The sequence below is a fragment of the Seriola lalandi genome, unplaced genomic scaffold (genome assembly GCF_002814215.2).
Source record: "Seriola lalandi dorsalis isolate HSWRI2012SDOR001 ecotype SW California unplaced genomic scaffold, Sedor1 jcf7180002054982, whole genome shotgun sequence".
In the NCBI taxonomy this organism is placed as follows: Eukaryota; Metazoa; Chordata; class Actinopteri; order Carangiformes; family Carangidae; genus Seriola; species Seriola lalandi.
The window spans coordinates 422,261-446,537 of record NW_019525531.1 but is presented as its reverse complement, the minus strand read 5'-3'; the positions used below and the strand labels follow the sequence as shown (position 1 = coordinate 446,537).

The 24,277-nt window shown below is 38.6% G+C and overlaps 1 protein-coding gene across 4 annotated transcripts; it reads right to left on the bottom strand.

The window, feature by feature from the left end:
• Positions 1-84: 84 nt before the first annotated feature.
• On the bottom strand, positions 85-24,133 carry LOC111647071 (WD repeat-containing protein 37). Of its 4 annotated transcripts, none has more exons than XM_087171231.1 (15): positions 23,991-24,133; positions 22,152-22,319; positions 15,302-15,398; positions 14,540-14,635; positions 14,359-14,423; positions 13,939-14,025; positions 10,785-10,920; positions 10,279-10,350; positions 9,927-9,971; positions 9,218-9,294; positions 8,854-9,094; positions 7,964-8,105; positions 7,514-7,648; positions 7,067-7,181; positions 85-6,070 (listed from the first exon to the last, which is right to left on the bottom strand). In XM_087171231.1, exons 2-15 carry the CDS (start codon positions 22,287-22,289, stop codon positions 5,939-5,941), a joined length of 1,578 nt encoding a protein of 525 aa, XP_087027357.1. In that variant the 5' UTR covers positions 22,290-22,319; positions 23,991-24,133; the 3' UTR covers positions 85-5,938. The 4 variants fall into 4 exon arrangements, with proteins under 4 accessions (XP_087027357.1, XP_087027358.1, XP_023252452.1 ...); XM_087171232.1 differs by having other exon boundaries at positions 8,854-9,091; XM_023396684.2 differs by lacking the exon at positions 13,939-14,025.
• Positions 24,134-24,277: the final 144 nt, after the last annotated feature.

Sequence of the window (24,277 nt, the reverse complement as noted above, 5' to 3'; positions counted from 1 at the left end):
ATCAGATACTGAGGTAAAATAACTACCTATAGAAGAATATGGGCGTCATTCACATACACTCAAAAACCACTCAATTAGAAAACATTCAAACAGCACAAATGGTTTATTTTGATTTCACAAGCAGATGCTTGTTCCTCAGTACACAGCTATAATCCACAAAACCGCGGTCAAGTCGATCCAACAGGTTTTCATCTTTTTTTTTTCTTTTCTGAGAACTGCGCTGTGGTGTTTGTTGTTCTACATCAACCACTTCGATCACACGTAACACTGTTCACACCACAGAGCCACAGTTATACAAGGCTTCAAGACGGCAGATTTGAGATGGCCGATGCTTAGTGATCATGTGATCTGGTTTTACTGGGATTGAGAGCATGAAGAGTATGACTGAACATTCAGTTAAAATCTGTGAATTATGAACATGGTAACAGAGTTGCTCAGTGCTGGTAGAAAATGCAGTGAAACTTGCTTAAACTGTCAGGAATAAAACGATATTGGATGAACAACAGATCAAACATTCACTCACTCACGCACACAAAAACACACCTTTTATTTTCTTCACGCAAACAAAATGTTTTATCATTTAAAGCAAGGATGACTTCTTTTGCAGGAGGGGAAACAACATCAGTGGTCTCTGCTAAAATACTAGTAATACAGACTTTTTTTTTTTTAAAGAGGAAATTAAAGCCCATGCCCTTTTAAGGACTTTTATCCAGAACAGCTGCAGGTAGCCAGAAAAAAAAGGTATTCCTACAGTGAAAAATACAGTATATCAAAATTCACACCGTAACAACTAATATAACAACTTTTTAAAACGTAAGTTACAATATTATTATACTGCTTTTGGGAAAGTTTAGTCTGCAGCTGTAAAGTGATCATTTTTAAATTAACCCAATGCAAAACTTGTTGGTTCCACTAAGAAACTAAGACCATCCCTGGTTAAAATGATAAAACTAACTCAGTCTTTCGTGAATGTAAAACCTTTACAGATGAACTGACATCTTCACCCATGAAGCAATAAAATGGATTTACATAAAATAAAAAAAAGAAATGCAGGATCATGTCATCAAGTTATAAAGGCTAATAATAAAACTGCTGCAGCTAAAATACGCTGTGCAGCCCAATTGGCTGCTTTCTTTCATATATTACAATTTATATAGTACAAATGTTATGTTTAAAAGGTATTAGGAGGTTTACACTTTACATGTGCCTTTTGACAAGTACTGTAAGCACTTTAGTTTATTGAAAATTATGCTGTTTTACAGCTGCTAACAAACATGGTATTAATGAGGCTTTTCCATTGTTAGAAATACATTTCAAAAGGCAGCTGTTAAGTGTTACCAAATAAACAAACACTGAAACTGAAGGTATCCATCAAAATATGTTTTTTTACCCACTGAAGAGACAAATTTTTGTCATGTCGATGAACAGTGCTGTTACAAACCAGCTAAACGCTCCACAGGTCTAAAGCTAGACTCACAAAAAAACATCGATTTGAAATGAACTGTGCTTGTTCATCGCGTCACTGTGGTAACTAATGAGCCCTGTCGAAAACACACGTTAAAGTACAACAGCAGTACGACAGCTGTGCTGCAGTCGAATCACAAACTGCCTGGTATTACATTAAACACGATTTTAGACATCGATTTGTATCAACACACACACACAGACTTTGTTCTGGTAACATGGCAAAATACTCTCAAACACACATACACACACACATACACACAGACCTTGTTCTGGTAACATGGTAAAATACTCTCAAACACACACACACACACATACACACATTGTTACAGCCTCTCCCATTCACTTGAATGCAGCTTTGGCTGGAGTGTTTTTGTGGGAGTGGTGAAGCGAAAGAAGGTGTAAGCGAATGCATCACAACACTCATCAGGGATTTGACTTGTTTTAAAGTACCATAACAAATATGACACTTACAGAATCCCCACAACAGTGTTTCAACAGTAATGACTAAAGGGCACTGCAATAAACTAGAAAAAAGCCTTCTTTTTTTTTCCTTTTTTTTTTTTTTACAATCATCTCAAGTCCTGGTACAACAGCTAGGCGGGGCATCAGAGGAAATGTTTCATCATCACTTCCTGCATAACAAATATGACGCCAGATTTGAATTAATCCCTTTTTTTGTGTTGACAGAAATCATATTTTATTTGTGCAATGTGTATAAAACAATCTGCATCTCTCCACAGAACACAGCAGACCCATCTTATTCTCTACACATCTGCTAAAATCGCTCCATAATAACTCCTTATACTCTGACAGTACTCTACAAACTCAGTGAAAGTTTGGTCCAGTGGTCATGTCAGACCAAGAATTATCCCTGTGTGGGCTGTTGATAGACACGGTACATTGAAGCTACTTTTAGAGTTTTAATTCAAATTAATTTTATGCCATAAATTTTAGGATTTGTGGATGAAAGAGATGATCTACTTGAAAACTGGTTTGAGAACAGGATGATAACAAAGGGGACTTATTCTCACTTCCTGTGTAAACAAACATTTTGCTTAAAGTGCACCATTATAGAATTTAGTGTGTATTTAACAAGACATTCAAATTTACATGTAGCAGCTGTAAGTTCTCATTTTCTGCCCTTTTAGAATTATTCTCACCATCCATTGTAACTGAGCTGATTTAGGCTAATGGGTTAATATCTGATTATGGTGCCACTGCATAAAGTGACCAATCGATCAAACTCCCTACAACCTCTTTCAAGCAACGTAGTTGCAGGAATGAAGGAGAACCAGAAACTAAACTAAGGAACTAAAAAAGAAAATCCCTTGATGATTGATTAGAAAATTATGGCTTTGTTTGAGAAATAATTTTCACAAATAACAGAAAAACACCTTTTTTTTCTTTATAGTTACTGCTGCCCAACAGACATGAGCAGTAGCAACAATTAGCTAAATGTCTGGTGTTATTTATTTCTGTTTAAGCGCATAATTAGCAAATACAATTTTGCTTTTCTCACTCTCACTTGCTTTTCTTTTGTTTGTCTTGAGTCAAGAAGCTGACTAAATAATTTTAACATCACTCAATGGCCCTAATATGTATAACTTTAAATTTTGTTATGCTAAATACTCTAAAAGGTTGGAGTACCCTTAAGGCTTGTGTTTGACTCCAGGAACTACTACGACTTGAGGCATGGACTCTTTTCTGACCAGGAACTTCAGCCCAGGAAATTAATTTAGACAAATAACAGGTGAAGTTCCCAAAAAGGTTCCTTGGCTTGTGGAAAAGGTCCTGCAGGTGGGAAAGGCTGCTAGAGTCTATTTAGTCCTTCAAAGTTAAAGATATATTATAGGTATTATTTTTCTGTTTAACAAGCCTCTGAACAGGTTTTTTTTTTTCTCAGAGACTAAAGATTTAAAGTGTGCACATACAGAGTGATTACAGAAACACAGAACCCTGCACACCAATCTTAGACAGCACAATGCTGAGCGCTGTATGTCTACACATTTATCAGCCTCCAATCATTCAACTGTCCACAGAGCTGACTGTTTCTTCTGTGTAGTAGACACACAGTGGCTCTTTGTGGCTTTACAGAAACAGAAACAGTCAGATCCCGTTAAAGATGATTTGAGAGAGAAACCTAACCACTGGGGCCCACACCTGAAACACTAAAGCCTCCACAAAGGAGAAGGAGCCGACGAACGTGACCAATGTATTTATAACACCACACTGAAGAGAGAGCAACACCGTCAGTGCAGTGAGAAAAGCCCACACCTACACTGTGCAGCTCCACGCTGGAGTGACTTTAAATTCAGCGGCTCAGAGCTTCAGTGGATTTGCTTGCTCGTCCACAGTGGAGACAACACTGACCAGCAAACAGGAAGTTTCAGTCATCTGACAGTAGTGAGCCCTGACACAGGACCGTCACACTGTGTGTCATGATGCCCGGTGGTTATCAGACAGAAACCAAACGTTTTGATCACTAACACATTCACAATATGTTTTATGGAAGATTATTTAAAATAAAGGCAGCATCTCGATCACTTATCAGCTGGTGGCTGGAAGCTTTATTACAATAGCATTAATCTATTTTAATATTGGTATCGAGTAGATAAAAGTTTGGAGCAGCTATTCAATTTACTTTTGCTATCTTTGGCTCAAATGCAAAGAAAATACATCAAGTTGAACTTTAATTACCTTGAATTCATCTATTAATTATAATTAATCACAAACAGTTATCTGTGATTTGAATTTTGCTGTAAACAGGAAGTTCTGGAAATCTGATCATAGAAGTGATGAGCTGCATTTTGGGTTTTCTTGATAAATGCAGTATAGAAACAATTTAATAGTTATCATACATATCTGAGTTAAATGGAAGTCACTATGTTTTTAGTTACTTTAGGCCCACCAGGCGCATTTTCCTCAATCTTTCCATATCAAATTTAATGAATGCCTGAGTATCTCGGTGTTCAGGTTCAGTCTGACAGCCATCCAGGATTGTGACATGTAGTGTGGCGGTACTATTTTCAGCCCCACCAGCATGGGTGTATCCACACTGAGGAGAAATCTTTCTAGTGAAAACACAGAATCCCTGTCAGCACAGGAGATGTTTTCCACACATTTCACAGGTCATCAGAAGAAAAGAAAACAGACGATTGCAGCTCCATTATCAGCCACTTCGATTTTTTTCTGTACAGAACAAGACCATGAAATCCCTTTTGTTGTATGTGACGAACAATCTTACTAGTCAGCAGCCAACATCCACCAGCATCTGGCTGTTAGCTAATTTCTCCACTCAACCTTTTTTTTCCCAAAAGAGCAACAAGAGAAATTGTAACAGCTATTGTTTTTTTTTTTTTCTTCTTAAAGCTGCATTACTTGCTCACACAGAAATATCCTTACACTGAGCTGCGACAAACAAAAGGACAGTTTCATTCCAAAATGTGATCATCCGTCATCTGACCAGTTATTTATAGTATTATGTGTATTATAGATATTAAGCCAAGAATCTCAGGTGCCACACAAAAAAAGTGAAAGTAAGAAGGAAAAATCCACCTTATCACCTTATAGATGCGTCGAGATCAGTGGCAAAAAGAAGATTTTAGCATCATAGCATGGCATAAAAGTGAGAGCTTCTTTCTTGAAGTGCCATTTGCATTAACGTTCAACGTCCAATCACACTTGAAGAAATCTACTGTTGAACAGGGACTAATAAAAAAATAAAAAAAAAGAGACTAGAATACAATGCAGCCACCTGGACCAGCAGCATCATGGAAATCAGGAGATTTCAATAAAGCAGAAGGTAAATGACGACAAGTTATCACAGATTAACTTCTGAAATGGACTCATCACAAAAAACTAATATATAAAACTAGTGGTTTTTCTTCTTTAAAGCAAGACTGCCATCCTGGTCCTTACTTGAAGATTAGATTTGCTGTATTGAAGCTTAACTCAGCACTAAGCAGACATGTGCAGCGCCTCACTTATCTAACTCTTCCGCATTAGTATAATGTTCTGCTTTTTAGTTTTCAACAAAGAGGAACCTTTCTGTGCTTTTTTTTTTTCATAAGTGGTATGCAGGTTTGTGTTTTTTGTTTTTTTAGCGAGGAACTGTTTCCATGCAAAAACACACACGTGTTGTGTATATTTTGGCGGTGGTGATTTAAAGAGTGTGGCAGATTCAGTGGACAGAGCAAGTCCTTTTCCCGCCCTAGCCCTAAGGGAGCTTTGAGTATCAAATACTGACCTCATGTAGGCTCCAAAGACGGATGTTAAAAATGATTTTATCCTTTGTTGAGTCGTGGCTCAAATTATATCAGTGTTACAAGCTTTCACAGATAAAAAGAAGGGCGAAACTACACTTTTTACAGCCACCTTTTCAGCCTACAGGTGATGGTGTCTGACACTCTGAACAGAAACCCTGGGTGGAGTGTCACTGTCAGGTTACAGTAGTAGCAGGAGGAGGTGGAGGTCATTTCTCCTGAAGCAGGGCGGGGATGTTGATGTTCCAGCCGATGGCCTGTCGGTCAAAGCCGCAGGTGAACAGGTTGCAGGAGATGTTGTCTTCACACCAGGCTGAGCAGCACACCATGCGCCGGTGACCCTGAACCATGACAAACAACACAGCAACTGTTAAACACTGACAACAAGGACATGCAAGGAGTTCTGTGACCAACAAGAGAATAAATTAACAATGATATACAAAATCTGAATTATTTAATGTAATTAATACAAGTTTCTGCAATACAAAATTTTATTATCTAACATTTTTTGTCTTTATTTTGCCACAAAAATCCCTGGCTGGACCATGAGTGGCTGTGGCTCAGGAGGTAGAGTGGGTTGTCCACTTATTGGAAGGTCAGTGATTCAATTTACTTTAAACTGGGGATGTTATAGTTGCATCGACATCAGGAAGCTCCACTGCTGTATTTGATTTCTGACAATTTTTTTAGCCATTAAACCTAAAAACAACAATTAAAAAAAAAAACTTATAACACAGTTCTTATACAGTGATGCAGGCTCACTATTTGGCAAGATCAAGTTAAAGCTTATTATCAATTAATCTTACTAATGACTTCCTACCCTTTTTATCTAATTTGTTATAAAAGCTTATAAATGATTTATAAGCTGTTAACAAGCTAATTAATAAAAAAAGTTATAAACCATTCATAAATCCTTTATAAGGGTAGTCTTAATGTAAAGTGGTATCGGAGGATTTTATTCTAATAAGAAAGATTCCTATCACATGTTCTAAGACTTAAATCTCAACATGTGAACTGTAAAACCTTTCTACATATAAATGAAAAAAAATGTAACAAGCTACATCATCAGTCGTGGTGGACAACACTTGACTATTACTACTAATATTTTAGTTTTTATGTTATTAGACAGCGGACAGTAGAAAGCTTTTGTCTGAGTTTTGCTACTGTATCAATGTGAGTGAAAAGAGTAAAGCCTCAAATTAATATGAATCTCATACTTTATAATAACATATAGTTGCAGAATTTACTCATGAAACTTCATGTATTTATTCTGGACTGTGAGATACCTCAAAACAAGAGGGGATGTGTATGGAAGCTGTGAGGGGCCAGTGACTGACCTGTCTGTTGCTTCGTGGGAGTCGAGCCAGTCGCACCCCGGACATGTCGAACAGCCGGACCTGCCGATTGTCGTGAGGAAGAGCAATGATTCTCTGGTTCACCGACACGCTGATCCTGAAGGAACGAACAGCAGGAAATTACAGAATACAGGAGGTTAGATTTCACTTCAGGTAACATATACAAGATGAATTATGACCAAAATAATGCACACACTCAAAGAGACAACAAAAACATTATATTTGTGCTGTGATCACAAATTTGTGCTGTGATCACAAATATTCAAAACCAGTAATGAGGAGTTAGAGGAGCAGTGTAGTTGTATCTTATCATTAAATATTCCAGGTTCATTAACTGTGTGAAATCATAAACAATGAACTGCACGGGCCTGTTCGCTTGTGATATCAGTGCCTGTCACTCATCTATCTGCGGGTTCACAGCTCACAGACCTGTTGACAGCAGAGTCTGTGCGGATGGTTGCTATGGGCGACCTCATGTTCTTCAGGTCCCACACTTTGACGGTTCGATCATCGCTCCCAGACACCACGTTGTCTCCCACCGTGAACACAGCGGACGTCACCGTGCTGCAGGGGACAAGAGAATACAGGCTGACATGTTCCAAAGCTGCTGCCAACACCTTTATATTTACATCATTATTCTAAAAAGATGCTGGAATTAACTTTAGTTGAACTTCAGCAGAATTCTGCTGAATCTATCGATACATTCATCTGTCAACTTTTTTGTTTTGTTTTGTTTCAGCTATTTCATCAATAGTTTTGCCCAGATATTTCTATTTGGCAAAGCCTGGATGTATAAGACAGACATGAAGGACGTCTGTGTGTGTGTGTGTGTGTGTGTGTGTGTGTGTGTGTGTGTGCGTGGGTGGGTGTGAGACTGACTCAGTGTGTCCTTGGAACACGTTGACAGAGTGGATGGATGGGTCTCTGAAGTCCCACAGTCTGAAGGTGGTGTCTCTGGACGAGGTGACCACCAGACGCTGTGTGGGGTGTGTGCAGCAGTGGGTGAGTTCCTGGTCATGGCCTGAAAACACACACGCACACTTTTTTTATCATGGCAGCAGGGTGGTGTGTTCCACAGTGACCCCAGGTTCAAGGATGACTTGTTAGGAAGCACAACCCCATTGTTGAAGTGCCCTTGAGCATGACACTGACTCCCTCCCAGTTCGATGCAAGTCAGAGGTTGACATTTGACTTCCTTGTAAAGAGTCATGTGTCATTATTGCCAAAACACTGAAAAAAAACACATCCTCTTGCTTCAATCTAATTCCACTCTGAAAGTAAGAGACTGTGTAAAGGGAATTTTAGAAGAACACAGTTTAGATGTCAAATAGCTGCATTAGCTCACTTGTCCATTAAAATCCTACTTTTGTCAAGGTGAAAAGGAGTTTGGATATAAGATACTGTAACTGTTAAAAACACACAGAATAATAATGATAATACGTGTTTTGAATGTTTTCCCTGCAGTTGCCTCAATGAGGCTCTTACAGCTTGTACAACTGAGCCTGTGGTACCAGAGACCAAAACTTGAGCTCCCCACCCAAAGGTACAGTACAGCGAAGATTAATAAACTGTAGTTGGCTCGAACACATTTATGTTCATGTGAAATGAACAAACAAACATACAACATGTAAATAAGCTTTAGAGATGATGGTAGGCATATTTTTTCAAACTGGGCAGAGCCAGGTTGTCTGAACACACTACATACATGTTATTTGAGTAAAAAGGTTAATAATAAACACAGTGTTAGTGTAATATTCCTTTCGTCCTACCAGTAAGTGAGTGGACCAGCTCTGAGGTCTCTACGTCGTAAAGGTTGGCGGCTCGATCCCAGGATGCTGTCACCACCTGTTTGCCTCCCACCAGCCAGTCAGCAGCAATCACCACACCCTGATGGCTGCGCAGTGTAGTGGTTGCTATGCGAACAGAGGGACAGTCGTTTGGACCATCGACTTCGCCATCGGCCTCATCTTTATCTGAAAAGTCCACGTCGTCTTCGCAGGGCGTCTGCTGCTGTCGCAGAAGGCACATATGAAGGAGTTAGGCTACAAAAACAAACGTCTCAACAACTCACAAAGATATCAGCGCCTCAGCCAGGAGCACAGTAACACATATAAACAGGCTGGAGATGCTTACACTCATGTCAGCAACAGGCTGTGGAGTCGGCAGCTGCACCATGTATCTCCAGATGTGAGCTGTCTGGTCTCCAGAGGCTGAGGGGAGAGAAAGAGCAAAGAGACTGTTAGAGTCAATGACCCTTCCTAAAAATGCCACTGAAAACTATGTCTCCTACTATGGATCAGTTCAGGATAGTGTGTAAGTGTGTGAAGATACTTAGTATCTGTTTGTGTCTGCAATTCTACTTTGTGGTTTAAACTAACAGAAAACTAAAATACCCAAATAACAATAATAAAAAAGTATTTTTAAAAACTAAAAATATTTTTTAAACTTATTTTACGCCTATTTCAGAATTGACACCTGGAGGTTTTCCAGCTCTGCATAACTCTTATTTGGAAATGTCAAAGTTGATATAAGGACGTTTTCCCTGCTGCAGTAAATGAATGTGCAGAAAACAACTGATGTGGCTGCAGCCACCTACAATTTTTTTTTTGTGCTTTTTGTGCCTTTAATGGACAGGACAGTAGAGAGACAGGAAATGGGGAGGCAGAGAGAGGGGGAATGACACGCAGGAAAGGGCCGTCCGATGCGGGAGTCGAACCAGAGGCCAGCTCCAGCGAGGACTGTAGCCTCTATATATGGGACGCCTGCGTAACCCACTGCGCTACGCGACGCCCCAGCCACCTACAATTTTATTTTAAGGATGTTTTTAGCTTTAGATCATCACCTGTGAGAGCCATCTGTTCAGTGGGGTGGAACTTGATGGAGTTGACTGTGGAGATGGAGAGATAGATGTATTATGTTACGTCATGACGGACAACATGTCATATACTTTCGTTTACAAAACCTGGTCTTTGACTTTCTGATTCACATTTCAAATCAGCTTTTTGAATTAAAAGGAAATATATTCAGATATTTTGAAGATATTTGCACATTTATAAAAAGGCATTTACATAACAGAGCATAATTTAACAAACTTGTAATAATGTATATGATAAACACCATAAGTTAAAATACTGCAGACTAACAAACTATATTACATCTATTCTTATGAATTTACTGGACATCAATCACTTTACCTGATCCTTGATGGCCCAAATATTTGAGGAGGCACTTCCCAGTTTCAATGCTCCATAGCATCGCAGTGTGGTCTGTTGGAATACATTGTGGATGCAAAAGAAGAAGGACAAAGTTTAATTTTAGCATTACATGCCTGATGTGTTATAAATCAATGATATATTTTCATTTGTCATTCATTGTCAAAAAAAAGATTTAGATTAGACAATAAATTAGAGACTTTCAACTTTGCTGATTCAGCAAAAGCAGAACAAGACAGAGAAGAAACCAGTGACATCAGATTAAAGAAGAAAAAGACACATATCATCCTCCAGCAAACAGCTGTCAAATAAGAAACTGATTAGCATTTAGAGACAGAAAACAAACGATTAAGCAAAAGATAACAGAAGAAAACAAAACAAATATTGAGGGAAAAGACTGAATGGGAAGCATAGTTCATGGGAAACAAAAAGAGACATTTGGGGAGAAAATAAGAGATCCAGTGTGAGACAGAAAAGGAGTTAATTACCTGCAGATGCGGTTCCCAGCACCACAGGCTGTGTCCTGGTGACGCTGAGGTCCCAGATGCCGTCCCTGTGGCCGACATACTCCCTGACCAGCTGGCACACGGCTCTGGACGTGGTCGCTTTGAAACTGGACACAATCTGATGTCGACACCAAACTCAAGTTAACACACGACACCTGGAAATCACAGCTGCGTCCCTCACAGGGTTCCTACACATTTAACATCTCAAAATGGCGTCCTCTAGATCTGAAGACATTCATCTTTCCCACATTTACTTAAAAGTCACTTGGACACTGGTCATCATTGAGATAATTAAAGCCTCTTCTTACAAACTATCACCTTCCTGACATGCTACATGTCCAAATCCATCAGATCAATAAACTTTAACTCCAATCTATAAAATTTTTAAGGCATCCCTGGTACGCCATTTTTAGCTTTGTTATAGCAGCATGAATTTAGATGAATCACCTTATGTCTAATACAGCAAAATACAGATTTTTCCCAGACTTTTTATTCATTTCCCAAACATTTTAAGGCCTGGAAATGATGATTTTAAATTTTCCAGACTTCTCAAAAGCTGTGTAGAAACCCTGGTCTGAGGGAGAAAGGAAGCAGGTCAGCAGAACTGAGGATCACTGAGGAGCAGCTCAGCAGGGTCCTTGTAGTATGCCAGGGCTAAGAAGCTTTGTTTGACAACAGCATTATTCATATCAGTCCTGGGTTCAAGAGGTTTTTACCAAAATATCTGCATTGGCATTTGTTTCAAGCTTCTCTGAGCACAAGACTGGCGGGGTTCATCATAAACGCCACCAATCTGATGCTCCATGTTCTTCAAAACAAACACCACCGCTGACACATCAACCCAGATCTGGTATCAACACAATGCAGACGCATTAAGTATCAGCACTGTATTATCTTTATGTATTATCTTTATCATACCGGGATTATTGTAAATGCAAAACCGTGTGAAAGAAAGAAAAATCTAGAGGGGGAAGAGGCGGCAAAGAATATTGAGTTATGGTAAAAAAAAAACAACGAAATATTAATTATTATCAGTCGTGTATCAACGTTTGGTCAAGGTGTTTACATTAAAGATGGGGATGATACAAACTGGACTCTTGGTTCGTTTTGGGCACAGACCACTAAATAAGTTCCAACTGAAAGGAAGCAGGAGAGCAGAGAGAACGGCATCACTCCTCTGAAAAATCAATCTCTCGCTACACACATTCACACGTTCACATTTTTATCTGTTAAAAAAAGATATTAAATCAATGAATTATAATCAAAATAAAAACTTACACCGAAGATATGAAGTACCATTGCTAAGCAAAGTGGGAACCAGTGATTGCTGACTGTTAGCAAGCAGCACAGCGGATCAAGTGATTGATTTCTATGTTATATGCTTGTTTTTTTTCTTTCATTTACATCCCAATTAGTTTGTCATATAATTTGTTAAAATGTAACAATGATTTCAATGTGTTACATTTTACAAAGCAGCAACGGGGACTGGGAGGTTTAAGGAAATCGTGAAGCACCGCAAAATAAGCTACAAGTAATTTGGCTGAACAGCAACTCTAATGCAGTTAATGCTCTACAGTTTGCAGCTTCAGTGTGCAGTCGGCTACAGCCACATCAAGATTCTGCTTGTTTTACAACCAGTTTTACTGTCAGGGAATCAGTTAATAGGTCAATGTTTTTTAGTTATGGAAACAAAAGTTAACTACAGCTAAATCAATATATGAGCTGATGATTTGCTTATATATATATATATATATATATATATATATATATATATATATATATATATATACTGTATTGGTACTGGTGCATATTTCAACTGTAAAATGTTCCTCTCTGTGCTTACTGTATCTTGGGCAGAACTCAAAGGATAACTAAAAGGAAAATGAGACTCAGCTTAAATTTTAGCAAGTTTATGTTAACATAGAGAGAACTGTGGAGGAGATACAACCCCTGTAACATATAGTGCCCAAGTTTAAGGGGTTCAAAAATAAGATACACATGAAGTTAAATAAAATTGTCATACTTAATATTTTACAATAAATCCTTTGCACTCAATGGCTGCCTAAAGTCTTCCACCAAAGACATCACCAGATGTTTTGTATCTTCTCGTACTCCCATTAAAGCTCAGACTGTGCACTTAAAAGATCAATTTTTTCCTCTTCTCCTCTGTTTTATTTGAAGTGTTGATCCATAAGAAGATATATTTGTGGTTTTAAGAACCAAAAACCATCTCAATGTAGTTTTACATCTCCTCTCTCAGGATTCTCTCTGGAGACTGTTTTGTTGTGACATCACAAAGTTCCAGAAGTCCTGACGGCTGGTTTTAAGGCTCAGTTTCCTAATACAGGCTGTGTGCATTTCTCTGTGGACTGAGCACTTCAATACTTTCACAGTATCAATATAGAACCTAGACCTGCTTTATAAACAAAGACATACATCTCACTGTATAAAATACAGGACCTTTAATGTACTATAATCCATTACTGTATTTCGAATTTAATGTGCTGAAGCTCAGAGCCTGGTCCCGACTGAATCTCAAACTCTGAGCAAATGAAACCAAAATTTATTGTATTCACATGGCTGGATAAGACTACTGAAGAAATGTTTTTATTTGTTTTGGGTTTTTTTGTCATTTGAGTGAAATGACTCTTTAAAGTCACTATATCTAAGTAGATAGATAATTGATACAAGTAAATAAGGTGTTAAGCACTCAAATCTGACAGTGTTAATCTTAAAAGGCTAAAAAAAAGCCAAATCTGATATGGCTGAGCACTCTTGAGCAGACCACACACTCTGCCTGATTGGGAAATGATCTAAAGCAGCCAACAAATGCTCCTCCACCTTGACTGTTCTGTTAATCAAGGCAAAAAAGGATTTTGAGGTGACAACTGCTTCATGTTAAAGATGTCTCCAGAGTGTACCATTATGTGAATGCCAACAATGAGTTAAATCCAAACTGAAGAGGTGCAACTGAAAAAAAGCCTGTTAGTGAGATAATAATATTGTATTTTATCTCACACAGAAAAGCTAAAACTCCTACATTTGAATGACCAAGTCTCTTGGGGAGGGACTGTCGACCCCCTGGCTGGGCTGTTCATGCATATTGGCACACAAGGGGGAGAAATCAACAAGTTACCCATGAATCTCCACCCCACAACTCCCAACTGGTTACGCTGAAGTTGCGGGATCCACCTACTCTGGCATGGCAAGAATTTGAACGTGGCTATGAGCAAAAAGGTGAAAGAAAGACAGCAGTTCTTTTCTTTAACATTCATGAGTCATTTCACACTGACAAGCTACAAAACAATTGAGCCAATTTACCAATTTTCTGATTTTTGTGTTCTATATAAAACTCAATTAAATAAATCAACATTTTCTGTTCAAGTTGAATCTACACAGGTAGGATTTATTGCAGGACTGTTGTGTTAGTGTATACACAAGTAGACTTCAATCTATAATACGTATAGATTACATATATGTGAATATACAGTATGTTAATATGTACCAACATTTCTTTTTCTTTCAAAAGGTAAAAAACAAAGAGTAAAAGATTTACCTTGCTTGTGGAAGCCTTGTAGGTCGTCTTTAGTTTCTGTGACAGCTGACTTGTGCTATGACTTGCTGTGGGTGCAGTAAATTAAAGCATTTCAAAATAATGTATATATTTGACTATATGCATGTTATTCAAAAGAATACACTTAAAATTTAAATGTAGATGAACATGGAGTGTGACTCACCTTTTGTTTTAAGTGCTCCTTTGGCTAAATCTGCCCCTTCGAAAGTCTGCCCCTCTGCAGCCAAACGATCGTTCAGTGTTTCGATCTCTCTGCGTACTGAGAGTCAAACAGGTTCATGTTAAAAACACTGACAACATCAATGTGTCACTGTGCAGTTTTATTAAACATAGCATGGATTTCCCTGTCGTCACTGCTGCCATTGGTTATTTTAGATTCTTAATCTCTGACCGTTTAATTCTTTAACTCTAATCTTTTCTGCTGTTACCCTTTTTATTGTCATTACATAATTTATTAATTGTAAATATGTTTGTTGATGTTCTTTTATCTAGTCGACATCATTGTAAATGAGGGCTTTACCCTCAATGGTTTTCAAGTTTAAATAAAGACTCGTTTGGAAATGCTCTTTAATGATATAATCTGAACTATTTCTTCCTTGAACATTGTATAAATTGTCAGGATAAGAAGTACCATAAATGATTGTTTAAAAAATTGCATTTGCAGCCCTAAAGAGCAGATATCATGTAGCCTAAAGGTTGCAAATAAGAACTTGAATCTTGACACCCAGATTAGCTGATTAAATCTGGGTGGAAAAAATAATTTTAGGCCCCCCTCAGCAAGAGTTTGTTGCAGTTGCAGCTGCACGTGGATGATTTACTTGTAATGAAAAGCTTCTACCTCTACTCTCTATCAGTTATCTCATGTTTTTTTGGGGGGATAACAGTTAAAAGCAAAGAAATACTTTCTCTGTTCCTGATGACTCACATTCCAGGTTTTCTATGTAGAGGTTTTCAAACTCCCTCTCGATTTGGCTGAACAGGTCCAGCAGATTGCTCCTCAGCGACAGAGGCAGTTTGGAGTCCTGCAGGGAGACAATAGGGTAACATTAAACACCCTGGAATTAGCATTGAGGAAAGGTGTGTGAGGCGTGTATGTGCACATCGTATTAAAGAGGACCTATTATGGACATTTTTAGTGTTCATCATTTCATTCTTGTCGACGGTTTCAACTAAAAAAGATTTACATGCTTTAATGTTCTGACAAGACATTAGTTTTCTTCCTCTGTACATTTTATACTGTACTCCCTTCACCCTCTGTCTGAAATGCTCTGTTAGAGCTCTTTGAGCCCAGTGCGCTCTGATTGGCCAGCTTGCTGGCAACTACCATGGCAACGACAAGTTTTGCACGTCTTGTGTAATCAAACTTCGGATGACAATATTCATAACTTGGAATATTTTTTATAAGAAACCCTTTTGATTTTTTTATGTGCGGACATTTCCGGACTAAAGGAATATAAATGAAGGAACTGACAGACGGTCGACAGGTAGGGAGACTCCACAGCTTCACCTCCTGCTGGTTTACGATGTAAAACTGAATGAATTTAACATTAGTGGGCATAGTTTTTAAATGTATCTGCGCTAACGAGGTACAGCATGTCAACACTGACAAACGTTTAAACATTTACATTTTTAGTATGCTGCTTCTTACTAACATGATCAGGTCGCGATTGGGTCGCGGTAACAAGGTTAACATCCACAATAACAATGCACACTGACAGGCTGTGAGGCTGAGTCCCCTGTTTGGCCACATCAAGTGTGAATTAGAGAAATAACTGTTGCGAAAATGAAACGTCTAACTGTGCGTGGATTCTGAAGCAGTCCTCCTTGAAGTGCGGGCTCACACTAGGGTGTTTGGAGCGGTGGAGAACCGTGGAAAAATGAAGCAGATTTCTGCAGGAAACTAAGAACACTGTCTTTTCAGCATGGCTACAAAACGAATGAAAACTCTTCAGTTTAAGTAGTTATGTGCGGTAATTTGTCTGAGGTTGTGCCAAGTTTGCAGGTGGGCAGCACCAAAGTGTATTGACGTCAGTAGGACTAGGAAGTAATGTCTGAACCCCAATGAGGCATTTCATACAAAGGAGAAAATTGGGTTTTTACCCTGACAGAGTTTCTCCCTTTGATGTAAACTTTGATCCATGTGACTCTAAAGACCATTTACATGGACAAAAACCTATATAACACACTCTAAGTAAGGAAAAACTCAGAAAAGCACAATAGGTCCCCTTTAATGATAAGTAGGTTGATGCTGAAACACAGAGCAGACATATGAAGTAGAAAAAGAAAAAAAAAGTTGAGAAAAGTGACAGACAAAGCACATAAGTGCACAGCTGTACCAAATGCTTATCTGCTTAGAAGTCTAAGAGAAAGAAAACTATTTATGTCAATAAATCATTGTTGAGTCACTTCAGTATCATGACTTTCATCCTGTCTCAAAAAGCAAATGCACAAAAAACCTTTAAATCCCCAAATTAAGTCTCAATTTGCTAAATAAAAAAAACCCAGTGTCTAAAATAAAACATAACTATGCAGTTAAACAATATTATGGAGATGAGAGTCAGATCAGTATATGAAAGCCTTCACACAGTACAATTACATCAGATATTGAGTTAATTAAGGGCCCTAATATATTCCTGTGTGTCTAAATGTATCAAACAGGGGAGCACAGCAGGACCCTCCAACAGAGCAGGGGCACTGACAATAAACATCAAAGTAAATCTACAACAGGATGACTTCAAACAAAGAAAAAACACCTTCTGGAGTGGCCCAGTCAGAGTCCAGACCTTAACCCACAGTAGAGATGCTGTGGAATGAGCTGAAGAGAGCCACTCGCACCAGACATCCTGAGAATATGTCTGAACCAAAGCAGTTCTATAAGGAAGAATGGTCCAAAAATTTGACAAATTTGTCCAGAACACAGTGCAGGTCTGATCAGGTGAGAGTCAGTCTCTCAATCAGTCTCATTGCTTGAGGTTATTGCTGCCAAAGGAAGGTATTGAATCCGAGGGTTCACAAGCTTTTTTTCTACCAGCACTGTGAATGTTAAATGGTTAAGTTCAATAAAGACACAAAAGGTTTGTGTGTTATTAGCTCAAGCACATTGACCTTGACCTTTTAACTTTGACCACCAAAATCTAATCAGTTCATCTTCAAGTCCAAGTGAATGTTTTTGCCAAATTTGAAGAAGTTCCATCAAGGTGTTACTAAAATATTTTGTCCACGACAATGGGACACACGGATACAATGGACAACCTGAAAACAATATGTCTCCGTCTCTGGCTGTCACCGGCGTGGAGTAATAACTACAATTAACACAGAAAACCACGTCATTCAAGAGGTTCACATACTTCTTCCCACTGCTGCAGTTGTCACAAACAAATCATCTATTGCAGACTGGCTGTGAAAGAATACTAAGCAAAGGCACAAACAGGAAGTCTCCTCAAAGGCTTTTTTTTTGTCCAATCATCATGAAACTGCTCAGTGAGTGGAGCCCTCTTTGTACCTGAGTGCAGTGCACGCTGCATGATGCACTCCTGCCGCTCACAGCTATATTTTCTAAAGAAATCAGAGTGCTGTTAGCATTCACAGGCTGATGTTAGCAGCAGAAAGGCTTGTGCCACAGTGCACACATCGGAATGACTACACAGAAGAAAAGGAGTGGCTGAGAAGAATGGCTGCAGGCTGCTGCACGGGGGGAAATGTACAAGGCATATGCATGTTATATGAAGCCTTGTAGAGCAGATGCTACGAGGACAATAAACATGTGTGGAGCATTTGCTTATTTGATTCTTTCAAGTTCATTTAGGCATGTGAGAGTAATAAAGACCGAATCAAATCAAACGAGACACCAGAAAATGAAAGATTGAGACGTATGATAGCCCAATGCAAGGGATCTTTGCATAAGAAAATCAAGTGGGGGCAAAATACACTCGAGACTGATGCTCAAATTCAGCTCTTTCTTCTTGTTTATTAAATTCCATTCAATTATTTTCATATTTTTGTGCATTGTGAGGACAAAATTTTGCTCACTTCCAATGTAGAGATTGAGAGAACATGAACTCCTCTCAGACATTTGTGTTTACGTCCAACCAAAATCAAACAGACAGCAGTCTCCTGGAAGTCTCTGTAGCTGTAATAGTGAACTACATGTAAGGGCAGATCCACTTCCTGACACGATGAGCAATTGTGTTGATTTCCCTGAGTTTCCAAAATCTCTACAATAATGGCACAATTACCAGAATATCCTTATAACTGTTATAAGCATCAGTAATCAAGTTTTCATCAACAGGAAATCGGCAAAATTAAATGTGAATTAATGAGCCGTTCCATCCACTAATGTGTCCGCAAATATTAGGAGTTGGGAACTTTGAGATAAATATTTGGTGGTGGCAATTCTCCAGGTTGATGAAACTGTTAAAGAAGACAAAATGAGAGAACTGACAGAGCACCAGTCAAAGCCGAAACGATAGAAAACATGATCAAAATATGGTTTGTTTAATTCGTCTGTTGCCTTTTTTCTTCTTCTCAGTGAAAGCTTGTAAGGGCCTTTAAGTCACATGCTTCATGTATGTCAAGATTTATTTGCTAAGTCTGTTTCCATTGCACTTTTCTCTTTTTTTAATAAAAACAACTTCTCCACTTCAACAACATGTGAAATCTTTTTTGTAAAATGTCAACTATTATTTTTCTTTTTCAATATTTCCATTGAGGTTTTTATGCGCAAATAAAAAATGCACTGAAAACATCTGGATGGAAATGCACCTGAAGAAGGAATATACCATGAAACCATGAGTGATTAAAGAAATCATAAATCTAGAATTACATCAAACAGTATAGGTAAGAGTTTCATGTTCAAATTTACAGAACTGAACATTTATTTCCACTATCTCTCTCTGACCATTAAAATCTCAGGTCAATAGCTTACTAAACCATCCAGTGAGCAGCCTATTTTTCAGTCATGTGACCATCGGTAACAAGCCCTGATGTTTTACTAACTGGGCAATATGAATGTAACTGGACCAAATACAAAATACAGTCAAGTCTAGTCTTCCACTTTAGCAACATAAAACCTACTGTAGGTGTGACTGAACCATACATGCTGCTGGGATATCTAGAATACCACATTTTAGGGGGAGAGGATCCACCACACAACAACACCTCCTCTAAATACTAATCAAACATAAACTACACCAAACCTACACGACTACAGCTAGCTCTAAAAGCTAATACACGACTGTCTGAAACACACAGGGGCAAACACCTTAAACTTACCTCCATTCTCATGAAGGATTCCAGATTATCAGAGGACTGGGACCAAAAGGGACCAGAGTGAAAAAACAAAAAGTCATGAGGATGGGATTACACTGTTTGTCCAGCGTTTCAGCCGCAAACTGCTACTTTCAACTAGCTGAAGTCCAGAACAACTCTTATGCTCCTCTCACAGGGACTGCATACTTATTTATATTGTACATCAAAAACACAGTTTCCACTTTCAGGGAGCCTTAAATACTGGGGAGGCAGCAATATTAAACCACTTATATTCATTTAGAGAAGCCAAGTGTGTTCACAAGTTATCAATAAACTAAAGAGTTGACATTACAGAGCTTCCTCTAATCATCAAGACAGAGACTCGTTATTAGTAGCAGCATTTAAAATATTCATAATAAAGTTTATTATTTCATACTTAACTATTTTTGGAAGATATCTACCTGCCACAGGTGTAACAGGGGAAATCAGTACAAAAGCAAATTTGTTTCATGTCTTAATAGGCCTTTTTCACAGCAGACTTTTTGATATTTAGCTGCTGCTCTGCCGCTGCTAAAATCCTGATTTTATAATCACAACGTCTTCTGAAGAAAATCACCAAAGACATAATTTTAAGAAAGCTGTGCTGTTATTTCAGCTATATTTACTAAAATTTACTAAAAAGATCACTATATGTGCTTTTTAGAAATAAAACGTATCCAAAGGGGTCTGAAGAGTCAGTTAATCTAGCAACTATTGATTGAATTTCCCCTTGGGGATGAATAAAATATCTATCTAACCATCAATCTGTCTGTCTGTCTGTCTGTCATCTAACCAACTAACTAAATGAGGTGCTAAGTTGGCAACACTGCTTATTCACGCTAAATCCTTTAGAAAGAGCCACGACCAATGGGGAAACTCAATCACATGTTATTTGGTTGAGCAATGGAGTAACTTCATCACTCGGTCAGTCAGTCAGTCAGGGACATTCATGTGTATAGTGCTGGTCCCAAACAAAACAAAACTAAAATAATGCTGATTTATATGGGTTCAGATTGTGGCTATTAGGCAGACTCTGCATTGATGGACAAGATGTAATTAAACTATATTTGACATGTTTAATAATAAACTTAAGTTGTTGAAACTGTTATAAGTGTGTAGAGGTTTGACTCTACACTGTGACTCAAGCCACAGTCCTTTTAGCATGTTAAAATTTACATTTCATTGGTCATTTCAACTATAAATCACTGAGATGAAAGTTTTCACGATTAGCTCACAAAAACCAACAAAACAAGAAAGAAGAACAAGAAACATTAAAACATCTGAGTAGCAATAAAATGTATTAGTCGGTATCTAAATTTTGACTGATGTCAAAACACAAACAAAAAACTGGGCACACTATGATATCATGTACTCAGGCTCACAACATTCATCCACACCTATCTATATTTACTACTTAATCTCCAGTTATCATGACACAGCAAACCATGCAGCCTCTCTCTCTGCTGGAGCTTATGACAATGAACGCGCACACCACCAATTTTTACACATGAAGCTCAGTTTGCTCCAACACAAGCAGTACTCTTCAGTCTGTGAACACAGTTGTATAACATCTTCTGTAGCTCTGTAGGGTTTTTTGTTAAGTCTGAAAAAATAACCCTGAGGATGTCATAGCATGTAATCAGGGTTAGACAGTGTACGCTGATGTGGAGTTTGAAAGATGCCTGGCTCTAATGAAAAACTGTGCTGTATTGGAACATCTAGTAATTTAGAGCTTGATCAAATCACTGCCTTTCAAACTATAACACTACATCCCTGCACCTCTGCATCTCTTTAATGAGCTAAATTCCAATTATTAAACGCTGGGTGAAACAATCAGTTTTTCATGGTTGAGTTACAACTGAGAAGTCTAACACATTTGCAGGTAAAAGTATAACAAGCTATCTCACAGCAGAGAGAGAGTGAGTTTGCATCTAACTGTAAAGTAGCCACTTCTCTCAAGCTTTTTGTCACCTTTTCCCACGTTTATCATCTTTCCAGATAATTAACTGCTGGTAATTCAGTTCCTTATTGGCTAGCCAGTGAAACCCAGGAAAAACTGAGAACCAGGAAGGGGCACCAGTGCTCTCACTAATCCACCTGAGCGAAGTGCAAATGCCTATGCCTGTTTTGAATCCATCCGTTTTAACCCGTGTCAAAATAACCTTACAGCAGTCGTGCGGTAATTGTGGCACGGTTAATCCAGCAACAATATAAACCGTTATGTGCCCTCTAAATGGGTGCATTAAAACCTAATTGGCTTAGGCTTATAACCAGAGTGCTTACGAGTGCTGACCGCAACAGCAGGACAGCAAGCTAATGATGACAGACAGGGGAGGAGTGCAGTGTGACACTTCCAGAGGAGCAGCTGGAAATACAGGGTGGGGATCTTGCAATGGTTAACCAGAAACTCTGACTATTTAAACACTTTCTAAGCACTTTTCTTATATTATATTTGTTCATTGTCATTATGTAAATTAACAAATCATCACCTGTCCCTCCAGCATGTCTCTCTGCAGGCCAGATCTCTCCTGCTCCGTGCTGTTGGTCCTGCGGATGGAAAGGCTGTGGGACTTCCTTTTCTGCTTGGCCTGGCGGGCGGCAGCGCTGCTCCCACTCTCCACCGGCATCCCTCCTTCCAAACCTGATGTAACCACAGTCTGAAAGTGCAAAATCATAGAGAAGAAGGTGACCCAAGGGTCAAGAGAACAAATTCTGGTGCGTGTGTGTTGGTGGGTGGTGGATTGGAGAGGTCTGGATGTGGGTCCTTCAGTCAACAACATGCTAATTGGAAAACATGAGATGACAGTCCTGTACTTGGCAGTGGTTGTATCTGGCAGTGTACATGTGGGGACGTGTGAAATGACAAAGTGAATGAGTGTGAAACAGAGTGTTGTTGTGCAGGCTCAACAAACCCCGTGGGTACCTGAAGGTGTAACAAGAGGAATTAGTGAGACGGAAACTGAGAAGTGTGCAATGATAACAGAACCTTTTTTTCCTCTTTCTAAAAACAGAAAATTCTCTGCATACCAGTTTTTTTTGTATAAAACAGATATGCTCTAATAAGGGCTGTGCAATATGGAGAAAATATTATTACAATATTCAGAAGAGCCCATTTTCTGATATCTTATCTGCTTAGTTGTAGGGCAACAAAATCACTTCGCAAAATCTAGTTATTGTTCAAAATCAGGCATTTAAATATTTAAGTGAGGCTGCAAAAAAAAATTTATTTTTAATATCTACTAATTGACCATTATAGAAAACCAGCAAATTTTCCAATTTGAGACGCTACAACCAATTTTTGGCACTTCTGATTAAAAAAAAGACTTTAGAAAGAAATTGTTTCTCCACTAATCCACTATTAGATTCATCATCTAAACCTCACATTTGAATAGGTGGAACCATCAAATATTTGGCAGTTTTGCTTGATAAGTGACATTTCAAGTTACCATAATTGATTTATTTCATCAATAGATCTCAAAAATCATTCAGGGAGAACTGTAACTTAGTATTTACTTTACAGTGTTAATGTGGCCAACTAACTTGTTTATCATGATTTATAACGATTAAAAAAATCTTACATGGTATTTCAACACCTCTGTGACTGCAAGAAGCCTGCAGGTTCTCAGCTTTGTCATAATCCATTACTATATATTTAAGCGTAATGACGAATGTTGAAATGAATGTAAATCTCAGTCTTTTGGGAGGACATATTACTTTCTTCAAAAAGCACACTTACAGTGACACACAGGACTGCCCTATCTGTGAGTCAGGATGAGGGAGTCATTGTTGTGGGTGCTCATATCACAGTAATGACAACATAAGCCTGGCTCCAGCTGTCACATATGAAACCAGTGCGTTATATTTGTCCTTGACCTGACATAAGACGGTCTCTGGACTCATAAACAAAGCAGGGGGGTCTTTCGTTTTTTTCGCCCGTTAACATTAAAGATATTATTGCTTATTTTGTGCGTTAGTCCATCTCTTGACTGAATTGAACAGGTTAACAGCCTTGTTTAGCTGTCAGCCACCCGGGCTGGTAGTTAGTTCCTCTTGCAGACTGTCACTGAAAGAAAAACCGTTAAGCTACATTGTATTGCAAAACATTTGGAGGAAAAATACGTAAAAGAAAAATTAAGAAAGAATACAATGCCACGACTGAATAACAGCGTCAACGTTAGAAAGTCTAGACAATGTTAGCTTTGTTACGGCGCGATGTCCAACATAAAAGCTAAGCGAAGCTAACCGTAACAGCCCGTTAGCTGATGGTACCGAGCGTGCTAATAGGCTAAATGTAAGACAACCTGCCCAAACATTAACTCCCAACTTACCAGAAAGTCTACAAATACAGGGTTTTATTCCGGTTTACTGTGGGAAATGTTGCCCTTTCTAACATTTTCTTCGACGTACGAAAAGAAAAGATGGGCTGGTTTAGTCCAGAATCCGTGTTGACAGTTGACGAGCTCCGCTACGTGAGAAACAGATAACGAAGCCAATTCCGGCACGAGGTTTTTCGCAGTAAAAGCCTAAAACGGCTTTTATCGATATCGACTCAGACCAAACACTGCATTCAGCATTCACTTAAAGTGTGTTAGTTTTCTCGGTTAACACATACCGG